Source organism: Leuresthes tenuis, unplaced genomic scaffold (assembly GCF_036924035.1).
Source record: "Leuresthes tenuis unplaced genomic scaffold, fLeuTen1.0.hap1 SCAF_11, whole genome shotgun sequence".
Lineage (NCBI taxonomy): Eukaryota > Metazoa > Chordata > Actinopteri > Atheriniformes > Atherinopsidae > Leuresthes > Leuresthes tenuis.
Genome location: NW_027325365.1, coordinates 16,228,600 through 16,253,353, shown reverse-complemented (window position 1 = coordinate 16,253,353; position 24,754 = coordinate 16,228,600). Strand labels below are relative to the sequence as shown.

Below are 24,754 nucleotides of genomic sequence, written 5' to 3'. Positions count from 1 at the left end.
AATTGTATGGAAAAATAGAGCTTTTATTAAACGACTTATTGTACTGAGGAAAGTTTTCTTCAACACTGTAATGGGACACGTGACTTGTAACTGAAGAATTTCTGTTGCAATTTTGCTCTCGCAACTCTTACAGCTGTAAAATTGCTCTCTCAGTCGAGGTGATGCATGTGCGGAGATAAACCTTAAAGATGTTTCATCATATGCTTAACTTTCATCCAGTTAAAATGAATTTGGCAACCCATTTCCTTACTGTTGATATTATGTTTGGGTCTGGAGCATCTTGCAACGAGCTCGATTTGGAAGCACAGATTGACAGAACCGTAAATGACGAAAATATCTCACTCTTCATGGTGCTGAATAACATCGTCTTTACCTTTTCCAAGAAAAAATCATTTGAAAAGTTGACACACTCTTATTTTAAAAAGTTAGGCGTGATATTTCTTAAGGACACTGAGCAAAACAGTCTTAAAGTGTTACAAATTTAGAATAAAAGATAAGTCATCAAGCAACCATAATCTTCTTGAAAGATTTTTCGAACTTAACTATCCTGAACGCTCCTGTTACATCTCCTGAGATAGTATTAAATAATGTGCTTTGATAAGTTATAAATCGTATACAATTTTGTCCTCTTGGTGTCACTACAAGATAAGGAGCCCCCAATGGTCCCTCCCCCGCCGAAGCTATTGTTTGGTGGTTCACAACAGAGGGCACACTCAATATAAAACAGGGTGTCGGAAGAGACTGCGTGGTAATCGGACCTGGTAATTCAACCTGCGATAATAAAGAGACGCAAGTGTATGTGTGTGGTTGGAAAACAATGGAGAGAAAAATGCGATTTCGATCAAGTAGCTACGGTTGGTTTGCTTTTCATTTGACTCTATTGATTGTTTTCGGAGAGCAGGCTGTGGCTGAATTGAGGTACTCTATTCCGGAGGAGGTAAAAGCTGGAACTGTTGTGGGAAATGTTGCCAAGGATCTTGGACTGGACAAAGCGTCTTTAATTGACCGACGGTTCCGGGTCGTGTCTGGATCAAAGAACGTCTTTTTCGAGGTAAATTCTAATAATGGTGCCTTAGAGGTTTCTAAAAAAATCGACAGAGAAGAGCTATGCCACGGAAATGGAGCATGCTTAACCGAATTGAAAATTCTTGTTGAAAATCCTTTGGAAATGCATCATATTATTGTAGAAATTACAGATGTAAATGATCACTCTCCCAGTTTTTCTGAAAAGGAACAGACGTTTGAAATAGCAGAACATTCATCTCCAGGAACACGATTCCAGTTACACGCGGCCCGTGATCCCGATGCTGGAATAAATGCTATAAACACTTACACATTAACGTCAAACGATTACTTTGATGTTGATATAAGCCAAAGCGACGAGGACAAAGTACCATTTTTAGTTTTAAAAAAGTCACTAGACAGAGAACACAATAAAAAACACTTGCTGATTGTAACAGCAGTTGATGGAGGTAAACCTCCAAGATCGGGGACACTAAACGTTTCCATCATTGTTCTTGATAGTAATGATAACCGCCCAAGGTTCAGTCAGGATATTTACCAAATTGAAATAAAAGAAAACGCCTCGATAGGCACGACTGTAACTAAAGTGAATGCATTAGATCCGGATGAAGGAACTAATGGAGAAATTGAGTACAGCCTAAGCAAAACATTAGCACGTAAAGTTTATGAGATATTTAATTTAGATGGCGTAACAGGGCGAATTACATTAAAAGAGGCGCTGGATTATGAAGATTCAGAAACGTATAAACTAGACGTTCAAGCATCTGACAAAGGGCAACCTCCACTGGCAGGAAGGTGCAGACTAATTATAAAGATAAAAGACGTAAATGATAATGCCCCAGAAATAGAAGTCACATCATTGTCAAAAACTGTGTTTGAAGATTCCAAACCTGGAACAGTGATTTCACTGATCAGTGTAACGGATAAAGACTCAGGTGTTAATGGAAAAATCAATGTACACATAACCGATTATGTACCTTTTGAACTGAAGCCTTCTTATAAGGAGAACATCTATTCTGTTGTCACCAAAGACTTTCTTGATAGAGAACGGGAGCAAAAATATGAACTAACTATTGAAGCCACAGACTGGGGTGAACCTCCTTTATCTGCTTTTAAAACTATTAGCATTCAGATCTCTGATGTAAATGACAACAGTCCACAATTCTCCCAAAGCCCACTATATTATTACCTTCCTGAAAATAACGTGGCTGGAATGTCTATATTCTCTGTAAGTGCAAAAGACATCGATGTGAGCGAAAATGCAGCCATTACCTATCACATTCTCAGAGAGAATAATGTAGCGACATTTTTAAACGTGAATTCTGACAATGGACAAATATCTGCGTTGAAGAGTTTCGACTTTGAAACACTGAAAACGTTCCAGTTCCACGTTGTTGCCACGGATTCTGGAACTCCTCCACTGAGCAGCAACGTCACAGTGAACGTGTTCATTCTGGATCAGAACGACAACGCTCCAGTCATACTGTATCCAGTCAGCTCCAACGGTTCTGCTGAAGGTGTGGAGGAGATTCCTCGCAATGTGAACGCAGGACACTTGGTGACTAAAGTCAGAGCCTATGACGCTGATATAGGATATAACGGCTGGTTGCTGTTTTCACTGCAGGAAGTTACTGACCACAGTCTCTTTGGTTTGGACCGCTATACAGGACAGATCAGAACACATCGCTCATTCACAGAGACAGACGAGGCTGAGCATAAACTGGTCATACTGGTCAAAGACAACGGGAACGTTTCACTCTCAGCAACAGCTACTGTGATTGTCAAACTTGTGGAGCCCAAAGAGGCTTTTGCAGCTTCTGATGTTAAAAGTGCAGCAAAAGTAGACGAAGAGGACAATGTGACTTTATACCTGATGATAACTTTGGGCTCAGTTTCACTTCTTTTTCTCATCAGTATCATCGTGCTGATTGCAATGCAGTGCTCAAAATCCACAGACTATACTTCGAAATATCTACAAGAGACTAATTATGATGGAACACTGTGTCACAGCATCCAGTACAGATCTGGAGACAAACGGTACATGTTGGTTGGACCCAGAATGAGTATAGGATCTACTATTGTTCCTGGCAGCCATGCAAATACACTAGTGCTCCCTGACAGGAGGAAAGCATCCGAAGAGGTGAGTAAATAGTTATATATTTCTGCTTATTGGCTAAAACTCAAGAATTACTTTGTGGCTTCAAACTTGAAAGTGAAAACCACCATATAAAACAGAAACACTAAAAACGACTTTGTAATTCAATATAAATTAACTTCTCTTATCAATTGGACTATGTCAATGTGAGTAAATCGTGTGGTTTAGTTTTTACTTCAGTTTTCGCCAATTAAATGCCTGCGGTCTTGTGCGTCATTGTAAAGATTAAGCATCTCTTTCTCCAGATGCGGCAGGGACTTACCAAGACTTTCCAACAGAAAAGATACATGTTGTTCCGTTTTACATAATATAATGTGAACATCCTAGATTCAAGAAAAAATTTAACAAATAGCTATTGACTGTTATTCAACAAATTTCTTTAGAAGCATCTATTCAATAACTTCACTTAAATCAACTTATACGCGCTATTAAAAGAATACGGGACATTTGCAGTATTCATTGAGATACAACTTATATCTTATTTTAACCTACATTGTCTACATAACTTCCGAAATAGTCCACTGATTAGTTTGGTCATTACTCCTCAGTAATGATGGCGAATTCCGATCTTGACAGGACTCACGTGAAAACATATCTTTTCAATAGACTTAAATAAACATGCGTAGTGACAGTTGAGGGTGATGAAATGCACTATCAACGGTATTCAGGAGGTGGCAGTACCCTATCATTATAACGCCTGATAGAGTCTCAGCTAGTCTTCGGGTTGCATGAGTCCACCTACTCATTCTGATTAGATAGCATTAAGCTGACAGGTTTGGAAAAAGCGAATAACGACTGTTCTTTTAATTTAATAAGAAATATATTCCTGGGAGAAGTGACTGCATATGCTGCTGAGATAGCAAAACAAACATAATGTGTGGATAGTAATGGACGCATTTGGTTTATTTTCTACAGCGCACAATATGAATCAAAGAGGACGGGGTTCGTGGCGACAACGATCGCTTGTTCTCGGCGTTTTGTTCTTGTTCATATTTGTCAGAGCAGCCACAGGACAACTAAGATACACGATATCAGAGGAGCTCAAAGAAGGAAGCTTTGTTGGGAATATAGCCAAGGATTTAGGAATAGCCTTGAATGTGATGAAGCAGAGGGGATTTCGTATTATGTCCGGCTCTACTGAACCTCTTTTTAAGGTAAATGAGAACGACGGAGCCCTGTATTCTCACCATCAAATAGACCGAGAGCATGTATGTAAAGATAGCAATGCATGTTTAATTAACCTCAAAACTGTTCTTGACAACCCACTAGAAATACATTATGTGACGGTGGAAATAGTGGATTTGAACGACCACTCTCCTATTTTTCCTAGTAAAACAAAAAGGCTAGAGATATCAGAGGCTGCTTTGCCAGGGGCACAGTATCAGTTACAAAATGCTTATGATCCCGATGCTGGCACAAACTCTGTCCAACAGTATAGAATCAGTCAAAATGACCATTTTCGTTTAGAGGTTAAAGATCGTGGGAGAGATGGTAAAACTCCGATTTTGCAGTTACAGAGACAGTTAGACAGAGAGGCCAAAAGTAGACATAAACTGGTACTGACGGCAATAGATGGTGGAACGCCTCCGAAGACGGGCACAGTTGAAATATATGTGGATGTACTGGATGTTAATGACAACATGCCTGTATTCATCAAAGATGGATATTCAGCTGTGCTTGAAGAAAACGCGCCAGTTGGCACAACAGTCATGCAAGTAAATGCAACAGACTTGGATGAAGGTTCCAATGGGGAGGTAGTTTATACATTTGGCAGTGATGTAAAAGACAAAATTCGACAGCTCTTCGATATAGACTTGTTTACTGGGGAGATAATCGTTACGGGACATGTCGACTTTGAGGAACAGGACAGTTATGACTTTGATATCCAGGCCTCTGATAAGGGAAGTATTCCTTTTAGAACTTATAAAAGTGTTATTATCAAAATAGGTGATAAAAATGACAACCCCCCTGACATAGAAGTGGCATCCCTGTCAAATGCAATTTCAGAGGACTCCAGACCAGGAACAACAGTAGCGCTCATCAGCATTACAGACTTGGACTCTGGCATAAATGGCAAGATAACCAGTTTTGTAACTGAAGACAGTCCTTTTACATTAACTCCATCAATCCAAGATAATATGTTCGCCGTGGTCACTAAGTCACAGCTGGACAGAGAAGAACAATCAAGGTATGATATTACAATAATAGCCAAGGACGCAGGTGAACCATCACTAAAATCCAAAAAGACAATAAGTGTACATGTGTCAGATATGAATGACAACAGACCCGAGTTTTTGGTAAGCCCGTACGCATTCTATATCACTGAAAATAATCCAGCAGGAGCATCAATGTTTTCTGTACGGGCATCTGATCGTGATGAAGGAGATAATGCCCTTATTTCGTATCATGTTCTCATGAATAGAGGCCATGAAAATAAAGTAACATCATTTCTTAATATCAATTCTGAAAATGGAGACATTGTGGCCCTGAAAAGTTTCGACTTTGAAACTCTGAAAACGTTCCAGTTCCACGTTGTTGCCAAAGATTCTGGAACTCCTCCACTAAGCAGCAACGTCACAGTGAACGTGTTCATTCTGGATCAGAACGACAACGCTCCAGTCATCCTGTATCCAATCAACTCCAACGGTTCTGCTGAAGGTGTGGAGGAGATTCCCCGCAATGTGAACGCAGGACACGTGGTGACTAAAGTCAGAGCCTATGACGCTGATATAGGATATAACGGCTGGTTGCTGTTTTCACTGCAGGAAGTTACTGACCACAGTCTCTTTGGTTTGGACCGCTATACAGGACAGATCAGAACACATCGCTCATTCACAGAGACAGACGAGGCTGAGCATAAACTGGTCATACTGGTCAAAGACAATGGGAACGTTTCACTCTCAGCAACAGCTACTGTGACTGTCAAACTTGTGGAGCCCAAAGAGGCTTTTGCAGCTTCTGATGTTAAAAGTGCAGCAAAAGTAGATGAAGAGGACAATGTGACTTTATACCTGATGATAACTTTGGGCTCAGTTTCACTTCTTTTTCTCATCAGTATCATCGTGCTGATTGCAATGCAGTGCTCAAAATCCGCAGACTATTCTTCTAAATATCTGCAAGAGACTAATTATGATGGAACACTTTGTCACAGCATCCAGTACAGATCTGGAGACAAACGGTACATGTTGGTTGGACCCAGAATGAGTATAGGATCTACTATTGTTCCTGGCAGCCATGCAAATACACTGGTCCTACCTGACAGGAGATGTACTTCTGAAGTGGTAAGATAAATAACTCAACTGTTGCAATTTTTTCTGTGCTGAATAGTATGTGTACATATACACACCAGTTATGATTTATTCTGTCTTGGCTTTGTGAACGTACTCATAAGTTAAAATGTTGTGTGTCTAAGAATATTTTATGCAACGTTTTCCATTTTTTATTTGAGGGATGGAATTGAGAACTGGCCTTATTCATAATATAAGCACAATTTGTTTACTTTATAGCTTTTTGGTAATCACACACATAAGATAATACAAACTCAATGTAACTGCAGCAGACTGATATTCTTTCCCAAAAACAGCCCCTCCGCACTTCACATATAACTTTCAATAAGGATTTTATTTTATTTTGTTTATGTTTTTTCAGTTTTCTTAAACTGTTTACAGTACAAAAATGGCTAATAATATAGGTTCAGAATGTATTATCTGTGTTGATATCTCAGTTTTACTTTGCAGTTTGAATATTAACTAGACACCCTTACCACTGGGATGTTTAACTTTGCCTTTACTATTTAAATTACAAGATTCTGAGCCGCTTAGCATGAAAGGAAGTCTTAATATATCTTATTTGAGTGTTGTTCAATTCAATCTGATAGTTGTGCCAGGATACTTTATTCTTCATCAAAATTATATTTTTGTTCCCAATTTTTAATTTATATGCACGTGGTCTACTTCTCTACTTGCAGCTTTGATTCCTTGTTGTCACTGTCTGTGGTGCTGAAACTTTCTTAGGCAAGTCCCTCCCATTATTCCTTTGGGAAGTAGAGACTCTGTAACTTTGCGATTCGCATATTAGCTTTAGTTGTAAATGAATAGTGCTACCATAGATTACTGAATTGGTATATACGTTCAAGTTTGCTTTGGAAGCAATAACGTGTTGAAGCGGTTGTTGAATTTTTTTTCTTCTTCACAGATTTAATTTTAGATAGGCTGTATGTTACTATATTTCAAGGAAATTACTGTAGTGTTATGGTCCGTCACTTGGTGTCAGTAAAATGACAAATAATGCTGTCATAGGCTTTCGTCATATCCACGAGATCCACCCCCGTCCTTTCATGTCATTAGAGGAGAACCATTTGCTGTGATTGCGGTTCGAATTCCCAACATTTCTGTAAAATACCCTTTCCGTTTCAGAATAGATGGATTGTTATAGTCAATGTGTTGGGGGAATTATTAGTGGATATATGTGAAAATCTCTTTGAAAAGGGCTGAAATTGAAACGATTCAACTTCACGTAATGGAACAAAGGCTTTGTCAAACCTGCAGCGTGCGGACAAAATGGATTGTAAATGTTATGGTTCTGGTTCCGTTTTGGAGCATTGTTTCGGGACAATTAAGATATTCCATCTCCGAGGAAGTTCAAGAAGGAACTGTTGTTGGAAATATCGCGAAGGATTTAGGTTTTGATAAGACCACGCTGAAAGAGAGGGGGGTCCGTATTGTATACGGTTCCACAGAGCCTCCTTTCACAGTAAATCAAGAGGATGGTATCATGTATGTGAATCGAAAACTAGACAGAGAGGAAGTCTGCGACCGCAGTAAGGTTTGTGTGATCGACATAAAGACCGTGTTAGAAAACCCGCTGGAGGTCCATTATGTTACTGTGGAGATTCTGGATGTAAATGACCACGCACCAAGCTTCCCAGAAAGAGAAAACCAGATAGAGATTTCTGAATCTGCATTATCTGGAGCAAGATTTCAGTTGCAAGCTGCGCGTGATGCTGACATTGGTTTATTATCAGTTCAGCAATACAAGTTGAGTCACAATGAACATTTTCGTTTAGAAGTAAAAGATCGTGGTGAGGATCGTAAAACACCCAGTTTAGTTCTTCAAAAACCCCTTGATAGAGAGTCAGCCAAGACCCACAAATTACTTCTGACAGCCTTTGATGGCGGTAAACCACCAAGATCTGGTAACATGACAATAATTGTTAATGTTTCCGATGTAAATGATAATCCCCCGGTTTTCAATCAGGAGTCATATACCGCACAAGTGAGGGAAAATTCTCCTGTTGGTACGACTGTGATACAAGTAAATGCAACTGATTTAGATGAAGGCTCAAATGGGGAGGTTGTATATTCATTTGGTAATGATGTGGACGCACGGGTACGCGCGCGTTTTGACTTAAACCCCGATACTGGATTCATCACCGTGGCAGGATACATAGATTTCGAAGAAAGTGGCAGATATGAAATAGATATCCAAGCGTCTGACAGAGGTGCAGCAATTCTAAAGACAGATAAAGTCGTAATAATCAATGTTATTGACGTAAATGACAATGCACCAGAGATTGAAGTCACATCTTTTTCACGTGCCCTCCCAGAAGATTCAAAACCAGAAACGACCGTGGCCTTGATTAGTGTAAAAGATGCAGACTCTGGGCTCAACGGAAAAGTGCTCTGCTATATAAGCCAAGAGCTCCCATTTATGCTTACTCAAGCTTTACAGAACAACATGTATTCTCTTGTTACTAAAAATATGTTGGACAGAGAACGGCAATCAAAATATAATGTATTAATTGTCGCTAAAGACACGGGTGAACCATCATTAACATCAGAGAAAAGCATAACAATTTTTGTGTCCGATGTGAATGATAATAGCCCAAAGTTCTCACAAAACCCATACACTTTCTACATCACAGAAAATAACATCCCTGGGGAGACTATTTTATCCGTTACAGCTCAAGATCATGATGATGGTAATAATGCTCTTATTTCATATCAGATTTTGAGGGAATGGGGGGGAGAAAATCTTTTTGCGTCTTTTCTAAATGTTAACTCTGAGACCGGAGACATTGTGGCGCTGAAAAGTTTCAACTTTGAAGCACTGAAAACGTTCCAGTTCCACGTTGTTGCCAAAGATTCTGGAACTCCGTCATTGAGCGGCAACGTTACAGTGAATGTGTTCATTCTGGATCAGAACGACAACGCTCCAGTCATCCTGTATCCACTCAGCTCCAACGGCTCTGCTGAAGGTGTGGAGGAGATTCCCCGCAATGTGAATGCAGGACACCTGGTGACTAAAGTCAGAGCCTATGATGCCGATATAGGATATAACGGCTGGTTGCTGTTTTCACTGCAGGAAGTTACTGACCACAGTCTCTTTGGTTTGGACCGCTATACAGGACAGATCAGAACACATCGCTCATTCACAGAGACAGACGAGGCTGAGCATAAACTGATCATACTGGTCAAAGACAATGGGAACGTTTCACTCTCAGCAACAGCTACTGTGACTGTCAAACTTGTGGAGCCCAAAGAGGCTTTTGCAGCTTCTGATGTTAAAAGTGCAGCAAAAGTAGACGAAGAGGACAATGTGACTTTATACCTGATGATAACTTTGGGCTCAGTTTCACTTCTTTTTCTCATCAGTATCATCGTGCTGATTGCAATGCAGTGCTCAAAATCCACAGACTATACTTCTAAATATCTCCAAGAGACTAATTATGATGGGACACTGTGTCACAGCATCCAGTACAGATCTGGAGACAAACGGTACATGTTGGTTGGACCCAGAATGAGTATAGGATCTACTATTGCTCCTGGCAGCCATGGAAATACACTGGTCCTACCTGACAGGAGATGCACTTCTGAAGTGGTAAGATAAGCATCTTAACTCTTCTTTGAAAGTTTTTAGAGCTCAACACAATGTTTTCACGAGCTCACGATAGCAAATATTGTGTATTCTTAATTCAGAAATGTAAAGTATTATGGTTTGTATTTTCCGAATTTCAACGGCCATCGATCATGTACAACTGTCCTAATTTGTGACAATCGCTCCAAAAATAACTCTTGGGACAGAATTATTGGAAATAAAAGTCTCTTCTCCATATTACATGAGACATTTAACGGTGAAGTTAACTACATCTTGCTGGTTGATTAATTGTTGGTACCAACCATGTCCCCGCTGCACAATATTATTACAGATGGGAAATGTCTGTACATCTCTGAATTGTATCGACGGTCTATATAAAATAGAAGCGACTCTATACTGAAGATAATGAGCTTTGATTATTTGTATCATAATTACGGGAGTCTAACTCGAGAGGTGTATGTTTGATAGGATGTCTAATTTCAATAGGTTGCACGCGAAATTAATAGCGTGGCTCAGATTTAAGTTGTCGGTGCTGAAACAGTCTCTGTGAAGTCCATTTACCTTCAATGGTAAAATGTGACACTGATTTGAATCTCATATTGCATTTCGTAATATAAAGAAGAATGCTATGTACAGTCATTTCTCTGAACTGAATTGATTTTGTTGATTTATGATCTTGGGATGGCTCAGATTCTTCTGTCCTTGGCTTTAATTGATATAGCAGATCAATAACTGATTAAAATAATTGCCTGCACGTGTCCACTTTTTATACATTTAGCAATTGTTTGAAAACCTAGATTGTAATGAGACTATCTATCACATGGTGTCAGTATAATGACAAATAATGTATTCTCCTTTTCCCATGATATAAGCTAGACCCATCCCCTTCCTCTAAAATTGTTACAGGGGCAGTCGTTTGCAAGCTGGTCCGCTCGAACATACAATCTAGACGTTAATCAACATCTCTGTCGGTGAAAGTTGGGATTGTGATACTAAATAAGGTGGGGGCAATCATCTTTAGGAAACTATTTAGGGATATCTATTTGAAAACTCTTTTTATTTTTTTTTTATTCACGTAATGGAACAAAGACTGCATCTAACATGGAGAGCACGGACGCAATGGATCATATTGATAATATTTCTGGTTCCGTTTTGGGGAAGCGTTGAAGGACAATTAAGATATTCCATCCCAGAAGAAGTTCAAGAAGGAACTGTAGTTGGAAATATTGCGAAGGATTTAGGTCTTGATAAGACCACGCTGAAAGAGAGGGGGGTCCGTATTGTCTACGGCTCCACAGATCCTCCTTTCACAGTAAATCAAAATGATGGTATGATGTATGTGAATGGAAAACTGGACAGAGAGGAAGTCTGCGACCGCAGTAAGGTTTGTGTGATCGACATAAAGACCGTGTTAGAAAACCCGCTGGAGGTCCATTATGTCACTGTGGAGATTCTGGATGTAAATGACCACGCGCCAAGTTTCCCAGACAGAGAAAAATTATTGGAGATTTCCGAATCTGCATTGCCAGGGGCAAGATTTCAATTGAAAGCTGCGCGTGATGCTGATAGTGGGTCGTTTTCGGTTCAGCAGTACAAATTGAGTCACAATGAACATTTTCGTTTAGAAGTAAAAGATCGTGGTGAGGATCGTAAAACACCCAGTTTAGTTCTTCAAAAACCTCTTGATAGAGAGTCATTCAAGACCCATGTTTTGTTTTTAACAGCCTTTGATGGAGATAAACCTCCCAAATCTGGTAACATGACAATAATTGTTAATGTTTCCGATGTAAATGATAATCCTCCATTTTTTAGTCAAGAGTCATATAGTGTACATTTAAAAGAAAATTCTCCTGTTGGTACGACTGTGATCCATGTAAATGCCACTGATTTAGACGAAGGCTCAAATGGGGAGGTTGTATATTCATTTGGTAATGATGTGGATGCACAGACAAGTGAACTTTTTCATGTAAATCCATTTAATGGAATCATCACTGTGTTGAGATCCATAGATTTCGAAGAGAGCGACACATATGAAATAGATATCCAGGCGTCTGACAGAGGAGCAGCAACATTATCCACAGAAAAAACAGTTGTTATAAATATTGTTGATGTAAACGACAATGCACCACAGATTGAAGTCACATCTTTTTCACATGCGTTGCCCGAAAATTCAAAACCAGGTACCACAGTGGCCTTAATAAGTGTGAAAGATTTAGACTCTGATCTAAATGGAAAAGTGTTGTGCTACATAGGCCAAGAGCTCCCTTTTACAATAATTCCATCTTTACAAAAGAACATGTATTCACTGGTAACTAAACAGGTTTTGGACAGAGAACAGAAATCCCAATATGAAGTGATAATTTTTGCTAAAGACATGGGTGAACCATCCTTATCATCGGAGAAAAGTATCACAATTGTTGTTTCTGACGTAAATGATAATAGCCCCAAGTTCTCACAGAACCCATACACTTTCTACATCACAGAAAATAACATCCCAGGAGAAACTGTTTTATCAGTGACAGCCAATGATCACGACGACGGTAGCAATGCTCTTATTTCATATCAGATTTTAAGAGAAAAGGGAAGAGAAAACCCTCTTGTGTCCTTTCTAAATATAAACTCTGAAAATGGTGATATTGTGGCCCTGAAAGGTTTTGACTACGAAGCAATGAAAACGTTCCAGTTCCAAGTTGTTGCCACAGATTCTGGAACTCCATCACTAAGCAGCAACGTCACAGTGAACGTGTTCATTCTGGATCAGAACGACAACGCTCCAGTCATCCTGTATCCAGTCAGCTCCAACGGTTCTGCTGAGGGTGTGGAGGAGATTCCCCGCAATGTGAACGCAGGACACTTAGTGACTAAGGTCAGAGCCTATGACGCTGATATAGGATATAACGGCTGGTTGCTGTTTTCACTGCAGGAAGTTACTGACCACAGTCTCTTTGGTTTGGACCGCTATACAGGACAGATCAGAACACATCGCTCATTCACAGAGACAGACGAGGCTGAGCATAAACTGGTCATACTGGTCAAAGACAATGGGAACGTTTCACTCTCAGCAACAGCTACTGTGATTGTCAAACTTGTGGAGCCCAAAGAGGCTTTTGCAGCTTCTGATGTTAAAAGTGCAGCAAAAGTAGACGAAGAGGACAATGTGACTTTATACCTGATGATAACTTTGGGCTCAGTTTCACTTCTTTTTCTCATCAGTATCATCGTGCTGATTGCAATGCAGTGCTCAAAATCCACAGACTATACTTCTAAATATCTGCAAGAGACTAATTATGATGGAACACTGTGTCACAGCATCCAGTACAGATCTGGAGACAAACGGTACATGTTGGTTGGACCCAGAATGAGTATAGGATCTACTATTGTTCCTGGCAGCCATGCAAATACACTGGTCCTACCTGACAGGAGATGTATTTCTGAGGAGGTAAGATGAGTTCCATGCTAAATATTAGGCATAGATATCCACATCAGTTTTTTTTTATTTATTCTTAAGAATTTGTCTGTCAATTACTTCAGTCTCTTGCTTATTTGTTAAATATTGTGGTAGTTAATAATGTGGTGCAGTCTTTTTTTATTTGTATTTTAGAGATTGAATTGAGGAATGAGTATATTAATAATGAAATCACAATTATTTTGCTTTGTGGTTACCAATTTACCACATACAATATTTGGAAATGACTATGACTGCATTAACAAAATCTTATTTCCAAGAAACGGGTCCTTCGTACTTTTCAAAAAACGTTTCAATATTTTTTTTTTGGGGGGGGGTTGTTGTTTGTTTTTCTTATTAGACAATTATCAGTACACAGCTGTAGTAAAGAATACACATATTAGATAACTTATTTGTGTTCATATTTGATGTTTACTCTGCAACTTGAGTGTGAACTACAACTAATATAGTTACAACTGGGAGTTTTCTTGTCCTTTTACCAGTTACATCATAACATTGAATGCCTTAATCTGATGATATTACATACAGTGTTGACATCTCATAGCAGATTCTTTGTTTAACTAAGTTGTAGTATTTGAGCTGAAATACTTTTTTTATTTGATCTGTCTGATAAATGTTCACATTTTATACTTTAAGGAATATGCTGTTCACTGCAGATTTTCACTGTCTCTGGTGCTAAAAAACACCCCCAGGCAAGGCCCCCTAGTTCATCCTTTGCGAAGTTGCGACCTTGTGATTTGAATAACAGCTTTAAGGAAAGAGTGTCCTCACAGAATGTTACGTGAATGTCTATGTTGATCTGTGGCTCAACTCTGCTTTTCAAGCATTAGCACGATGGGTAAGCTTTTTTTTAAGTTAGAGCAATAATTTATGTGGCAAAGTTCTGTTTGTAAAACAAATTGAGGCAGTGTTTCAACACTGTTACTGTCGTATGATTGCCGGTCACTTGGTGTCAGTACATTGACGTATAATGCATTCACCGCTTTTCGTCATATCCACCAGACCCACCCCCTTGCTCTTAGATCATTACAAGAGGAACCTTTACTGTGCCTGCAGATGAAATTCCCAATATACAACATTTGTTGGGGGGAATGAACCTCTATGTTGGATATTGGTTGCACTGTGAAAACAAATGTGGATGACTACTTCTACTTCAGTGAATGTTTTTTGAAAAAGAAGTTTTAGTTCAAACGTTTCACAAATAACGTAATGGAACAAAGGATTTGTCAAAGATGGAGAAAGCGGAGAGCATGGATTGCAATCATGATATTTCTGGTTTCGTGTTGGAGCTGCATTTCAGCACAATTAAGATATTCCATCCCTGAAGAAGTTCAAGAAGGAACTGTTGTCGGGAATATTGCAAAAGATTTAGGTCTTGATAAGACCACGCTGAAAGAGAGGGGGGTCCGTATCGCCTATGGGTCCACAGATCCTCCTTTCACAGTAAACCAAGAGGATGGTATAATGTATGTGAATGGAAAACTGGACAGAGAGGAAGTCTGCGACCGCAGTAAGGTTTGTGTGATCGACATAAAGACCGTGTTAGAAAACCCGCTGGAGGTCCATTATGTTACTGTGGAGATTCTGGATGTAAATGACCACGCACCAAGGTTCCCAGAAAAAGAAAGCGTGCTAGAAATATTTGAATCCGCATTACTAGGAGCAAAATTTCAGTTACAGGCTGCGCGTGATGCTGATAGTGGGTCATTTTCTGTTCAGCAATACAAATTAAGTCACAATGAACATTTTCGTTTAGAAGTAAAAGATCGTGAGAATCGTAAAACACCAAGTTTAGTTCTTCAAAAACCTCTTGATAGAGAATCCCTCAAGAGCCATGTATTGATTTTAACAGCCTTTGATGGTGGTAAGCCTCCTAAATGTGGTAACATGACAATAATTGTTAATGTTTCCGATGTAAATGATAACCCCCCAGTTTTCAGTCAGGAGTCATATACTGCACAAATGAGGGAAAATTCTCCTGTTGGTACGACTGTGATCCAAGTGAATGCAACTGATTTGGATGGAGGCTCAAATGGGGAGGTTGTATATTCATTTGGTAATGATGTGGATGCAAGAGCACGTACACGTTTTGATTTAAACCCCGATAGTGGAGTCATCACTGTGGCAGGGCCCATAGATTACGAAGAAAGTGGCAGATATGAAATTGATATTCAGGCGTCTGATAGAGGGGCAGTACCAATGACGACAGACAAAACCGTCATTATTGATATTCTTGACATAAATGACAATACGCCACAGATTGAAGTTACATCTTTTTCACGTGCGATACCAGAAGATTCAAAACCAGGAACAACAGTTGCGTTGATTAGTGTAAAAGACTATGATTCTGGTCTCAACGGAAAAGTGTCGTGTTACATAAGGCACGACCTCCCATTTTTGCTTTCTCCATCTTTACAAAATAACATGTATTCCCTGGTAACTAAACAGGTTTTGGACAGAGAACAGAAATCCCAATATGAAGTGATCATTATCGCTAAAGACACGGGCGAACCATCCTTATCATCGGAGAAAAGTATCACAATTGTTGTTTCCGACGTGAATGATAACAGCCCCAAGTTCTCACAGAACCCATACACTTTCTACATCACAGAAAATAACATTCCAGGAGAAACTGTTTTATCAGTGACAGCCAATGATCACGACGACGGTAGTAATGCTCTTATTTCATATATGATTTTAAGGGAAAGAGGAGGGAAAAATGTATTTTCATCCTTTCTAAGTATTAATTCTGAAAATGGTGATATTGTGGCCTTGAAAAGTTTTGATTTCGAAACAATGAAAACGTTCGAGTTCCACGTTGTTGCCACAGATTGTGGAACTCCTCCACTGAGCAGCAACGTCACAGTGAATGTGTTCATTCTGGATCAGAACGACAACGCTCCAGTCATCCTGTATCCAGTCAGCTCCAACGGTTCTGCTGAAGGTGTGGAGGAGATTCCCCGAAATGTCAACGCAGGACACTTGGTGACTAAAGTCAGAGCCTATGACGCTGATATAGGATATAACGGCTGGTTGCTGTTTTCACTGCAGGAAGTTACTGACCACAGTCTCTTTGGTTTGGATCGCTATACAGGACAGATCAGAACACATCGCTCATTCACAGAGACAGACGAGGCTGAGCATAAACTGGTCATACTGGTCAAAGACAATGGGAACGTTTCACTCTCAGCAACAGCTACTGTGATTGTCAAACTTGTGGAGCCCAAAGAGGCTTTTGCAGCTTCTGATGTTAAAAGTGCAGCAAAAGTAGACGAAGAGGACAATGTGACTTTATACCTGATGATAACTTTGGGCTCAGTTTCACTTCTTTTTCTCATCAGTATCATCGTGCTGATTGCAATGCAGTGCTCAAAATCCACAGACTATACTTCTAAATATCTACAAGAGACTAATTATGATGGAACACTGTGTCACAGCATCCAGTACAGATCTGGAGACAAACGGTACATGTTAGTTGGACCCAGAATGAGTATAGGATCCACTATTGTTCCTGGCAGTCATGCAAATACACTGGTCCTACCTGACAGGCGACATACATCTGGAGAGGTAAGGTGATTTTTGCTAGTATTTATGTATTTATTTTTCGATGATGGGAGAAGGTTGTTTGAATCTTAAGTGATCGTTTGTATTGTATCTCTAACAGGAGACAGGTTTTTATATTTGGATGCTTTTCAGCAAATTTTACTGTCCTTGGTGCTTGGTCCTCTTACTGACTTTTGTCTTGATAATTCAAATAGCCTCTTAAGTGTTGTCTGAATATATATATACTTCTTAGATCGATGCTAATATTTCGGATGTGATACCATTGTTGGTTTAAGATTTTTCATTTCATTCATTAGTTTTAATTTCTTTCTTACCTGTATTTTTCTCGAAATAATTTTCATATTAAATCCTATATTTGTATCCTATGCATGTTTATGGCACATTATCTGTTCATATCATTTACATAGATAAATAAATCATATAAATGATAAGCAGCAATGACTTAATTGTTTAAAATGCAAAACAAAGAAGACAGCATTGTAAATATTCCTCAAATCCGTTCCTCTCAAACAAGCTCTGTTTTGACTTCATGACATCAGTGTGGAAATATATTAATTTTGTTCCAAATGAACTGCTAAAACACTGCTAAAATGTGTGCAAATACCATTGTCAACGCTTGGTGTCAGTGAAGCTCATACATTCCGTGCATTTGTAGCACGTCACGCCACCAGCGATACCAAAGCCCTTACATTTTTGTCAAACAGCAAACGGGGAAGCAATTTGTATCAACAACTGCGGTTTATTGTGAGACATTTCTCCAAAAATATATGTTGGATCGGGTTCAAGACCACAAGGTGCATTCTGTATTTTAATCTACGACGTATTTGTTGGACTATTCTTTTTTTTATCTTTATGTCATGGAACAAAGAAGAGGCAAAGCTTGGAATGAGAGACGATGCGTCTTTGCCTTCATAATTGTTCTGGACGTTTTATGGAGAGGAGCTTTGGCACAGATCAGATATTCCATATCCGAGGAGGTTCAAGATGGAACTCTCGTTGGCAATATAGCTAAGGATTTGGGACTAGATAAGAGTTCCCTTAAAGATAGAGGATATCGTATTGTTGCAGGCTCAACCGAACCTCTGTTTGAGGTTAATCAAAACGATGGCATCCTGTATCTGAAAAGGATAATAGACAGGGAGGGGGTATGCGAAAGGAGCAGTCCATGCTTGATCAACCTGAAAACCGTGCTAGAAAACCCACTGGAGATACACTATGTGTCAGTTGAAATACTCGATGTAAATGATAACTCGCCCGTTTTTCAAGAGAAAGAGAAAAGGCTTGAAATTTCAGAGTCGGCTCTGCCAGGAGCGAGATTTCAGTTACAAGCTGCGCGCGACGCCGATGTTGGCCAGTTTTCTATCCAGCAATATAAACTCAGTCATAACGAACATTTCAGGGTTGAAGTCAAGGATCGAGGTGAAGACCGGAAAGTACCGTTTTTGGTTCTGCAGAAGCAGTTAGATAGGGAAACAGCAGGGGAACATAAGCTGCGTCTAACAGCTGTTGATGGGGGGAAACCGGCAAAGTCTGGAAATATAGAAATAACTGTGAATGTACTTGATGTTAATGACAACTCCCCGGTGTTTACCGAGGAGCTTTATACTGCAACGCTTAAAGAAAATGTTGCGGTTGGCACTGGTGTCATACGGGTAAATGCAACAGATTTAGACTTAGGAGCAAACGGTGAAATAGTATATTCATTTGGTAAAGAAGTCGATTCAAAATTAATGGAGCTCTTCACTATTGATAAAAACACTGGTGAAATTAAAATAACAGGTCAAATAGATTTTGAGAAAGGCAAAAGTTATGAAATTGACATTCAGGCTTCCGATAAAGGACCAGTTCCTCTAACGAGTGATAAAAGTGTAATACTCACTGTTATCGATGTTAATGACAACGCACCTGTGATAGAAGTGACATCTTTTTCTAGCTCCATTAGAGAAGATTCTAAGATAGGAACGACAGTGGCCCTCATTAGCGTCAGTGATTTAGACTCTGGTATCAATGGAAACGTTATTTGTACAATTAAACAAGATATCCCTTTTACTTTATCTCCATCATTACAAGAACATATTTATGCTGTTGTAACCAAGTCACAGTTAGATAGAGAAGTAATTTCTCAATATGATGTGACAATTGTAGCAAAAGATACAGGTGACCCTGCATTTTTAACTGAAAAAACTATAAGCGTTATTGTGTCCGATGTTAATGACAATAGTCCAGAGTTTTCATCAAGCCCTTATATATTTTATTTGACTGAAAATAATAGTCCTGGGGCCTCTGTATTTTCAGTAATAGCTCATGATCGTGACGATAGTGACAATGCCCTAATTGTATACCATATTTTGAGAGATGCAACTAGAGAAACCAAATTGTCCTCATTTTTAAACATTAACTCTGAAACCGGAGACATCGTGGCATTAAAAAGTTTCGACTTTGAAGCAATGAAAACGTTCCAGTTCCACGTTGTTGCAACAGATTCTGGAACTCCTCCACTGAGCAACAATGTCACAGTGAATGTGTTCATTCTGGATCAGAACGACAACGCTCCAGTCATCCTGTATCCAGTCAGCTCCAACGGTTCTGCTGAAGGTGTGGAGGAGATTCCCCGGAATGTCAACGCAGGACATTTGGTGACTAAAGTCAGAGCCTATGACGCTGATATAGGATACAATGGCTGGTTACTGTTTTCACTGCAGGAAGTTACTGACCACAGTCTCTTTGGTTTGGACCGCTATACAGGACAGATCAGAACACATCGCTCATTCACAGAGACAGACGAGGCTGAGCATAAACTGGTCATCCTGGTCAAAGACAATGGGAACGTTTCACTCTCAGCAACAGCTACTGTGACTGTCAAACTTGTGGAGCCCAAAGAGGCTTTTGCAGCTTCTGATGTTAAAAGTGCAGCAAAAGTAGACGAAGAGGACAATGTCACTTTATACCTGATGATAACTTTGGGCTCAGTTTCACTTCTTTTTCTCATCAGTATCATTGTGCTGATTGCAATGCAGTGCTCAAAATCCACAGACTATACTTCTAAATATCTGCAAGAGACTAATTATGATGGAACACTGTGTCACAGCATCCAGTACAGATCTGGAGACAAACGGTACATGCTGGTTGGACCCAGAATGAGTATAGGATCTACTGTAGTCCCTGGCAGCCATGCAAATACACTGGTCCTACCTGACAGGAGGAAAACATCAGAGGGGGTAAGGCATATTCAAAAGAGCTTTTGTTTAATTTTTCAGACAATTGGGACTATATTCATATAAAAAAAAAAAATGTGACACCACATGCTTGTAACCAATAACTAGATCAAAACTTTCTTTCGGCAATTATTCTATATATAAACAGTGAAACATGTATTGTACTTTCCAAGTTGTTCTTATTTTGACATTTAAAGTCCAGTAATGGAACCCTTTCCTAATCGCTAATTTTGGATAAACAAAGTCATTCCTCAAACAAAGAAGAACTGTCAGATTTTCAGTACATCAGAGTTCTGACTAAGAGCATTCTTGGTAAAGCACTTTCGAGAATAAGATATTACATCTTGGGAAGATACAATTACTTCACCAGATGTGGCAACGCAGAAGTGAAGTTAGTGACGACAACTGTCAGCAGTGCCATGGATGTTTGCTCCACGTTTGAGGATGTGTTAATTTGTCTTAAGTGATAAATCCCACTCGAGTGACTTCAGCTATTTAAAATCATGTGACTCCATCAGCAAAGTAGCCATTTAATTTCACAATGTATAAAACCGAGAGATACAATGTTGAACATTAACGGTGAATGAATGTGACAACATTTCTTGTAGCAGAAACAGCGGTGGTTTACAGAGCTGTATCGATTTAAGAAGATTTTGCAACATAATGTGACTCTAGCTTCAATTGTATCCTCTTCTTCATTAGCACTATACTGACAATCTCAATACAATGCCTCAAAATCGGAGGCTCCCAAAAATGTGCATGACACATGGGAAGATAGGACATTGATATATCATCCAGTACTCCTGAAAACAAGGAATAGATGTTAGTTTGACCCAGAATAAATATAACTCTTATAGTTTTCAACAGCAAACTCAGTGAACATGTCATCCTTAAGACAAGAAAACACAAGTTACAGGTGACCTTACACGATTCAGTTAAATCTATGAGGTGACTTATTGTGTTTGTTGATGATGTATATATATATTATCCATTAGTGAGCATGTGCAACACAAAGGTGTGATAATGCCCTCAGGAACAAAGAAAAATAAATAAATAGAGCCTTGCGCTTGTTGCACCTGGTGCTGAAAATGTTTGGCGTAATTATCTGATAGTATAGCTATGAAATGTTTATTTTTAAAAATGATGATAACAGACAGCAAATTATATTTATTCCTGCTGTGTACAATATTAAAACTATACTTAATTATCTTTCATTAGTTGTCTTTTAAGTATTGTGGACTTATGAGAAGTCTAAGGGTCATTTGTGCTCCCTTTGAACCCAACTAACTGCCCCTTATCGATGGGTAAAAACAAACTATCAAATGTCACATAGTATGGTCGTGTTTCTGCAGTAAGACAGAAAGTCGCATGGTGTCAGTGTAATGTAAAAAGTCATCCTTATCCCAGCTTGTATTCATTCCTTTTTTGGATCCACCTCTTTATTAACGTCCCCGCTCCAAACACTGCATAGTCGTGTCTGTGCGTGTGTTGTGGAAACGATCAGTTTGTTCCAATTTTGCAAATATAGGAAGTGACTGACTGCCTCCACAGAGTGCTGGATTCCGTCTTTACAGAGGATTTTTGTTCTGTTAGGTGGTTTGCTGATATCTCTTGGACTGAATATGGAACAAAGGAAACGTGTGTCAGGAAGGGTGCGAGAATATCTGCTCAGATGCGTGGTTACTGTGATTTTATTGAGTGTGGCCTCAGCGCAATTAAGATATTCGATCTCCGAGGAAGTTAACGAAGGAACTATGGTTGGAAACATAGCAAAGGATATGGGAATAGATAAAACCACACTAAGAGACAGAAAATATCGGATTGTTTCTAGTGACTCGGAACCCCTCTTCCACGTAAATCAAAATGACGGTATCCTTTATGTGAACCGAAAGATCGACAGAGAAGAGGTGTGTTCGCAGAGCAGTGTGTGTGTGATTAATGTGAAAACTGTCCTGGAAAACCCACTGGAAGTTCATTACCTCAGGGTGGAGGTACTGGATATAAATGACCATTCTCCCAGCTTCCAGGAGAATGAGACCACGTTGGAGATTTCTGAGTCCGTTTTACCTGGAGCACGATTTCAGTTAAGAGCCTCGCGGGATCAAGACAGTGGTCATTTCTCCGTGCAACAGTATAAACTCAGCCCAAATGATCACTTCCGTTTAGAAGTGAAAGATAAAGGGGACGATGGAAAAATACCAATATTGGTAGTCCAAAAATCTTTAGACAGAGAAACTGCAGGGAGTCACTCACTGATACTGACTGCATTGGATGGAGGTAAACCTCCAAAATCTGGTAATATGAATATTCAAATAAATGTTTTGGATGTAAACGATAACACACCGATTTTCTCGAAAGATGTTTATTCTGTCACGGTGAATGAAAATGCCCCCGTTGGTACAACAGTTGTAGTGGTGAACGCAACGGATTTAGATGACGGTCCAAACGGAGATGTAATTTATTCATTCAGTAAGAGCACAAATCAGAATATTTTAAACTTGTTTGGTATCAATTCAGTAACAGGTGAAATAACTGTTGAAAATATAATAGACTACGAAAAAAGGGAAAAATATGAAATAGAAATCCAAGCATCCGATAGAGGACTTGCTCCGCTTACAACTGAAAAAAGTGTGATTATTAAGATAGTGGACGTGAATGATAACGCACCAGAGATTGAGGTGACTTCATTTTCTAATTCAGTTCCTGAAGATTCCAGACCTGGAACTACAGTTGCTTTAATCAGTGTGAATGACTTGGACTCTGGTCACAATGGAAAGGTAATTTGCTTAATAGATGAAAATGTTCCATTTACTTTATCGTCATCCTTACAAGATAAATTGTATTCATTAGTGACGAAATACCCCCTTGACAAAGAGAAACAGTCTCATTATGACCTGACAATAACTGCAAAAGATGCAGGTCAACCTCCGTTATCATCTATAAAGACAATAAGTGTTGTGGTATCAGATGTGAATGACAACAGTCCAGGGTTTTCACTCAGCCCATATACTTTCTATGTCACTGAGGGTAATGATCCAGGAGCTTCAGTGTTTTCTGTTAAAGCTTTTGATCGGGATGAGAAGAACAACGCTCTTATATCCTATCATATTGTCAGAGATGGGAGCAAGAATAATAAATTAGCTTCATTTCTAAACATAAACTCTGAAACTGGAGACATTGTGGCGCTAAAAAGTTTTGACTTTGAAACACTGAAAACGTTCCAGTTCCACGTTGTTGCTACAGATTCTGGAACTCCTCCACTGAGCAGCAACGTCACAGTGAATGTGTTCATTCTGGATCAGAACGACAACGCTCCAGTCATCCTGTATCCAGTCAGCTCCAACGGTTCTGCTGAAGGTGTGGAAGAGATTCCCCGGAATGTGAACGCAGGACACTTGGTGACGAAAGTCAGAGCCTATGACGCTGATATAGGATATAACGGCTGGTTGCTGTTTTCACTGCAGGAAGTTACTGACCACAGTCTCTTTGGTTTGGACCGCTATACAGGACAGATCAGAACACATCGCTCATTCACAGAGACAGACGAGGCTGAGCATAAACTGGTCATACTGGTCAAAGACAATGGGAATGTTTCACTCTCAGCAACAGCTACTGTGATTGTCAAACTTGTGGAGCCCAAAGAGGCTTTTGCAGCTTCTGATAATAAAAGTGCAGCCAAAGTAGACGAAGAGGACAATGTGACTTTATACCTGATGATAACTTTGGGCTCAGTTTCACTTCTTTTTCTCATCAGTATCATTGTGCTGATTGCAATGCAGTGCTCAAAATCCACAGACTATACTTCGAAATATCTGCAAGAGACTAATTATGATGGAACACTGTGTCACAGCATCCAGTACAGATCTGGAGACAAACGGTACATGTTGGTTGGACCCAGAATGAGTATAGGATCTACTATTGCCCCTGGCAGCCATGCAAATACACTGGTGCTACCTGACAGGAGGAAAACAGTGGACGGGGTAAGGCATATTCAAATCCTCCCTCTTTCACCCTATAATCATTTACATAAATCTTTAATATTTTTTTTTTTACTTGCGCGGTTACCACTCTGTTGTGTAAACTATTGATGAAGGGAGTAATGTCTCAACATAAAATCAAATTTTTGGTTCCATCTCCACAAAAATAGAATGAATTGACTTTTATACACAATGAGTTACTCACTTAATTTTATATTGTGTCGTGAAAAATTCAGTTCCATAGTGAATAACATTTAAACAACATATTGGCAACTAAACAGCACTCAGTTTTAATCACTGTGTTTGGTGTTAAAAGGCTTTATCTGCAGTATCCTACACTAAACCTCCCGCAATAATTCTAACATGAAAAAAGAAATAGCACTACGTCTTTGTCTGAATCTGTGCAGTTCATTCATAGCAAGTAAGATTTGCACCAGTTACAAATAACCTTGAGCAAATTTCGAGGGTTTTTTATTAA

The 24,754-nt window shown here is 39.3% G+C and overlaps 5 protein-coding genes across 10 annotated transcripts in view; all 5 read left to right on the top strand.

Moving 5' to 3' along the window:
- The window catches only part of LOC140318090 (protocadherin alpha-C2-like), a 166,090-nt gene that overhangs the window by 20,257 nt on the left and 121,079 nt on the right, over positions 1–24,754 (top strand). Inside the window, exon 1 of one of the 6 annotated variants that reach the window (XM_072395771.1) lies at positions 735–3,163. The exons of 4 other annotated variants lie outside the window; for them this stretch is intronic. In XM_072395771.1, the coding sequence (XP_072251872.1) occupies positions 818–3,163 (2,346 nt within the window). In that variant the 5' untranslated portion in view covers positions 735–817. Of the gene's footprint in view, positions 1–734; positions 3,164–7,738; positions 10,058–24,754 lie in introns of those variants that run through there. One more of the 6 variants, XM_072395773.1, reaches the window with a different exon arrangement.
- On the top strand, positions 4,102–6,468 carry LOC140318563 (protocadherin alpha-8-like). The gene has a single exon (XM_072396382.1). It carries the CDS (start codon positions 4,102–4,104, stop codon positions 6,466–6,468), a length of 2,367 nt encoding a protein of 788 aa, XP_072252483.1.
- LOC140318562 (protocadherin alpha-7-like) lies at positions 14,619–17,096 on the top strand. Its single transcript, XM_072396381.1, has one exon. It carries the CDS (start codon positions 14,730–14,732, stop codon positions 17,094–17,096), a length of 2,367 nt encoding a protein of 788 aa, XP_072252482.1. The 5' UTR covers positions 14,619–14,729.
- LOC140318561 (protocadherin alpha-8-like) lies at positions 17,942–20,520 on the top strand. The gene is made up of 2 exons (XM_072396380.1): positions 17,942–20,302; positions 20,497–20,520. Exons 1-2 carry the CDS (start codon positions 17,942–17,944, stop codon positions 20,518–20,520), a joined length of 2,385 nt encoding a protein of 794 aa, XP_072252481.1.
- Positions 21,797–24,527, top strand: LOC140318559 (protocadherin alpha-3-like). The gene is made up of 2 exons (XM_072396378.1): positions 21,797–24,279; positions 24,513–24,527. Exons 1-2 carry the CDS (start codon positions 21,922–21,924, stop codon positions 24,525–24,527), a joined length of 2,373 nt encoding a protein of 790 aa, XP_072252479.1. The 5' UTR covers positions 21,797–21,921.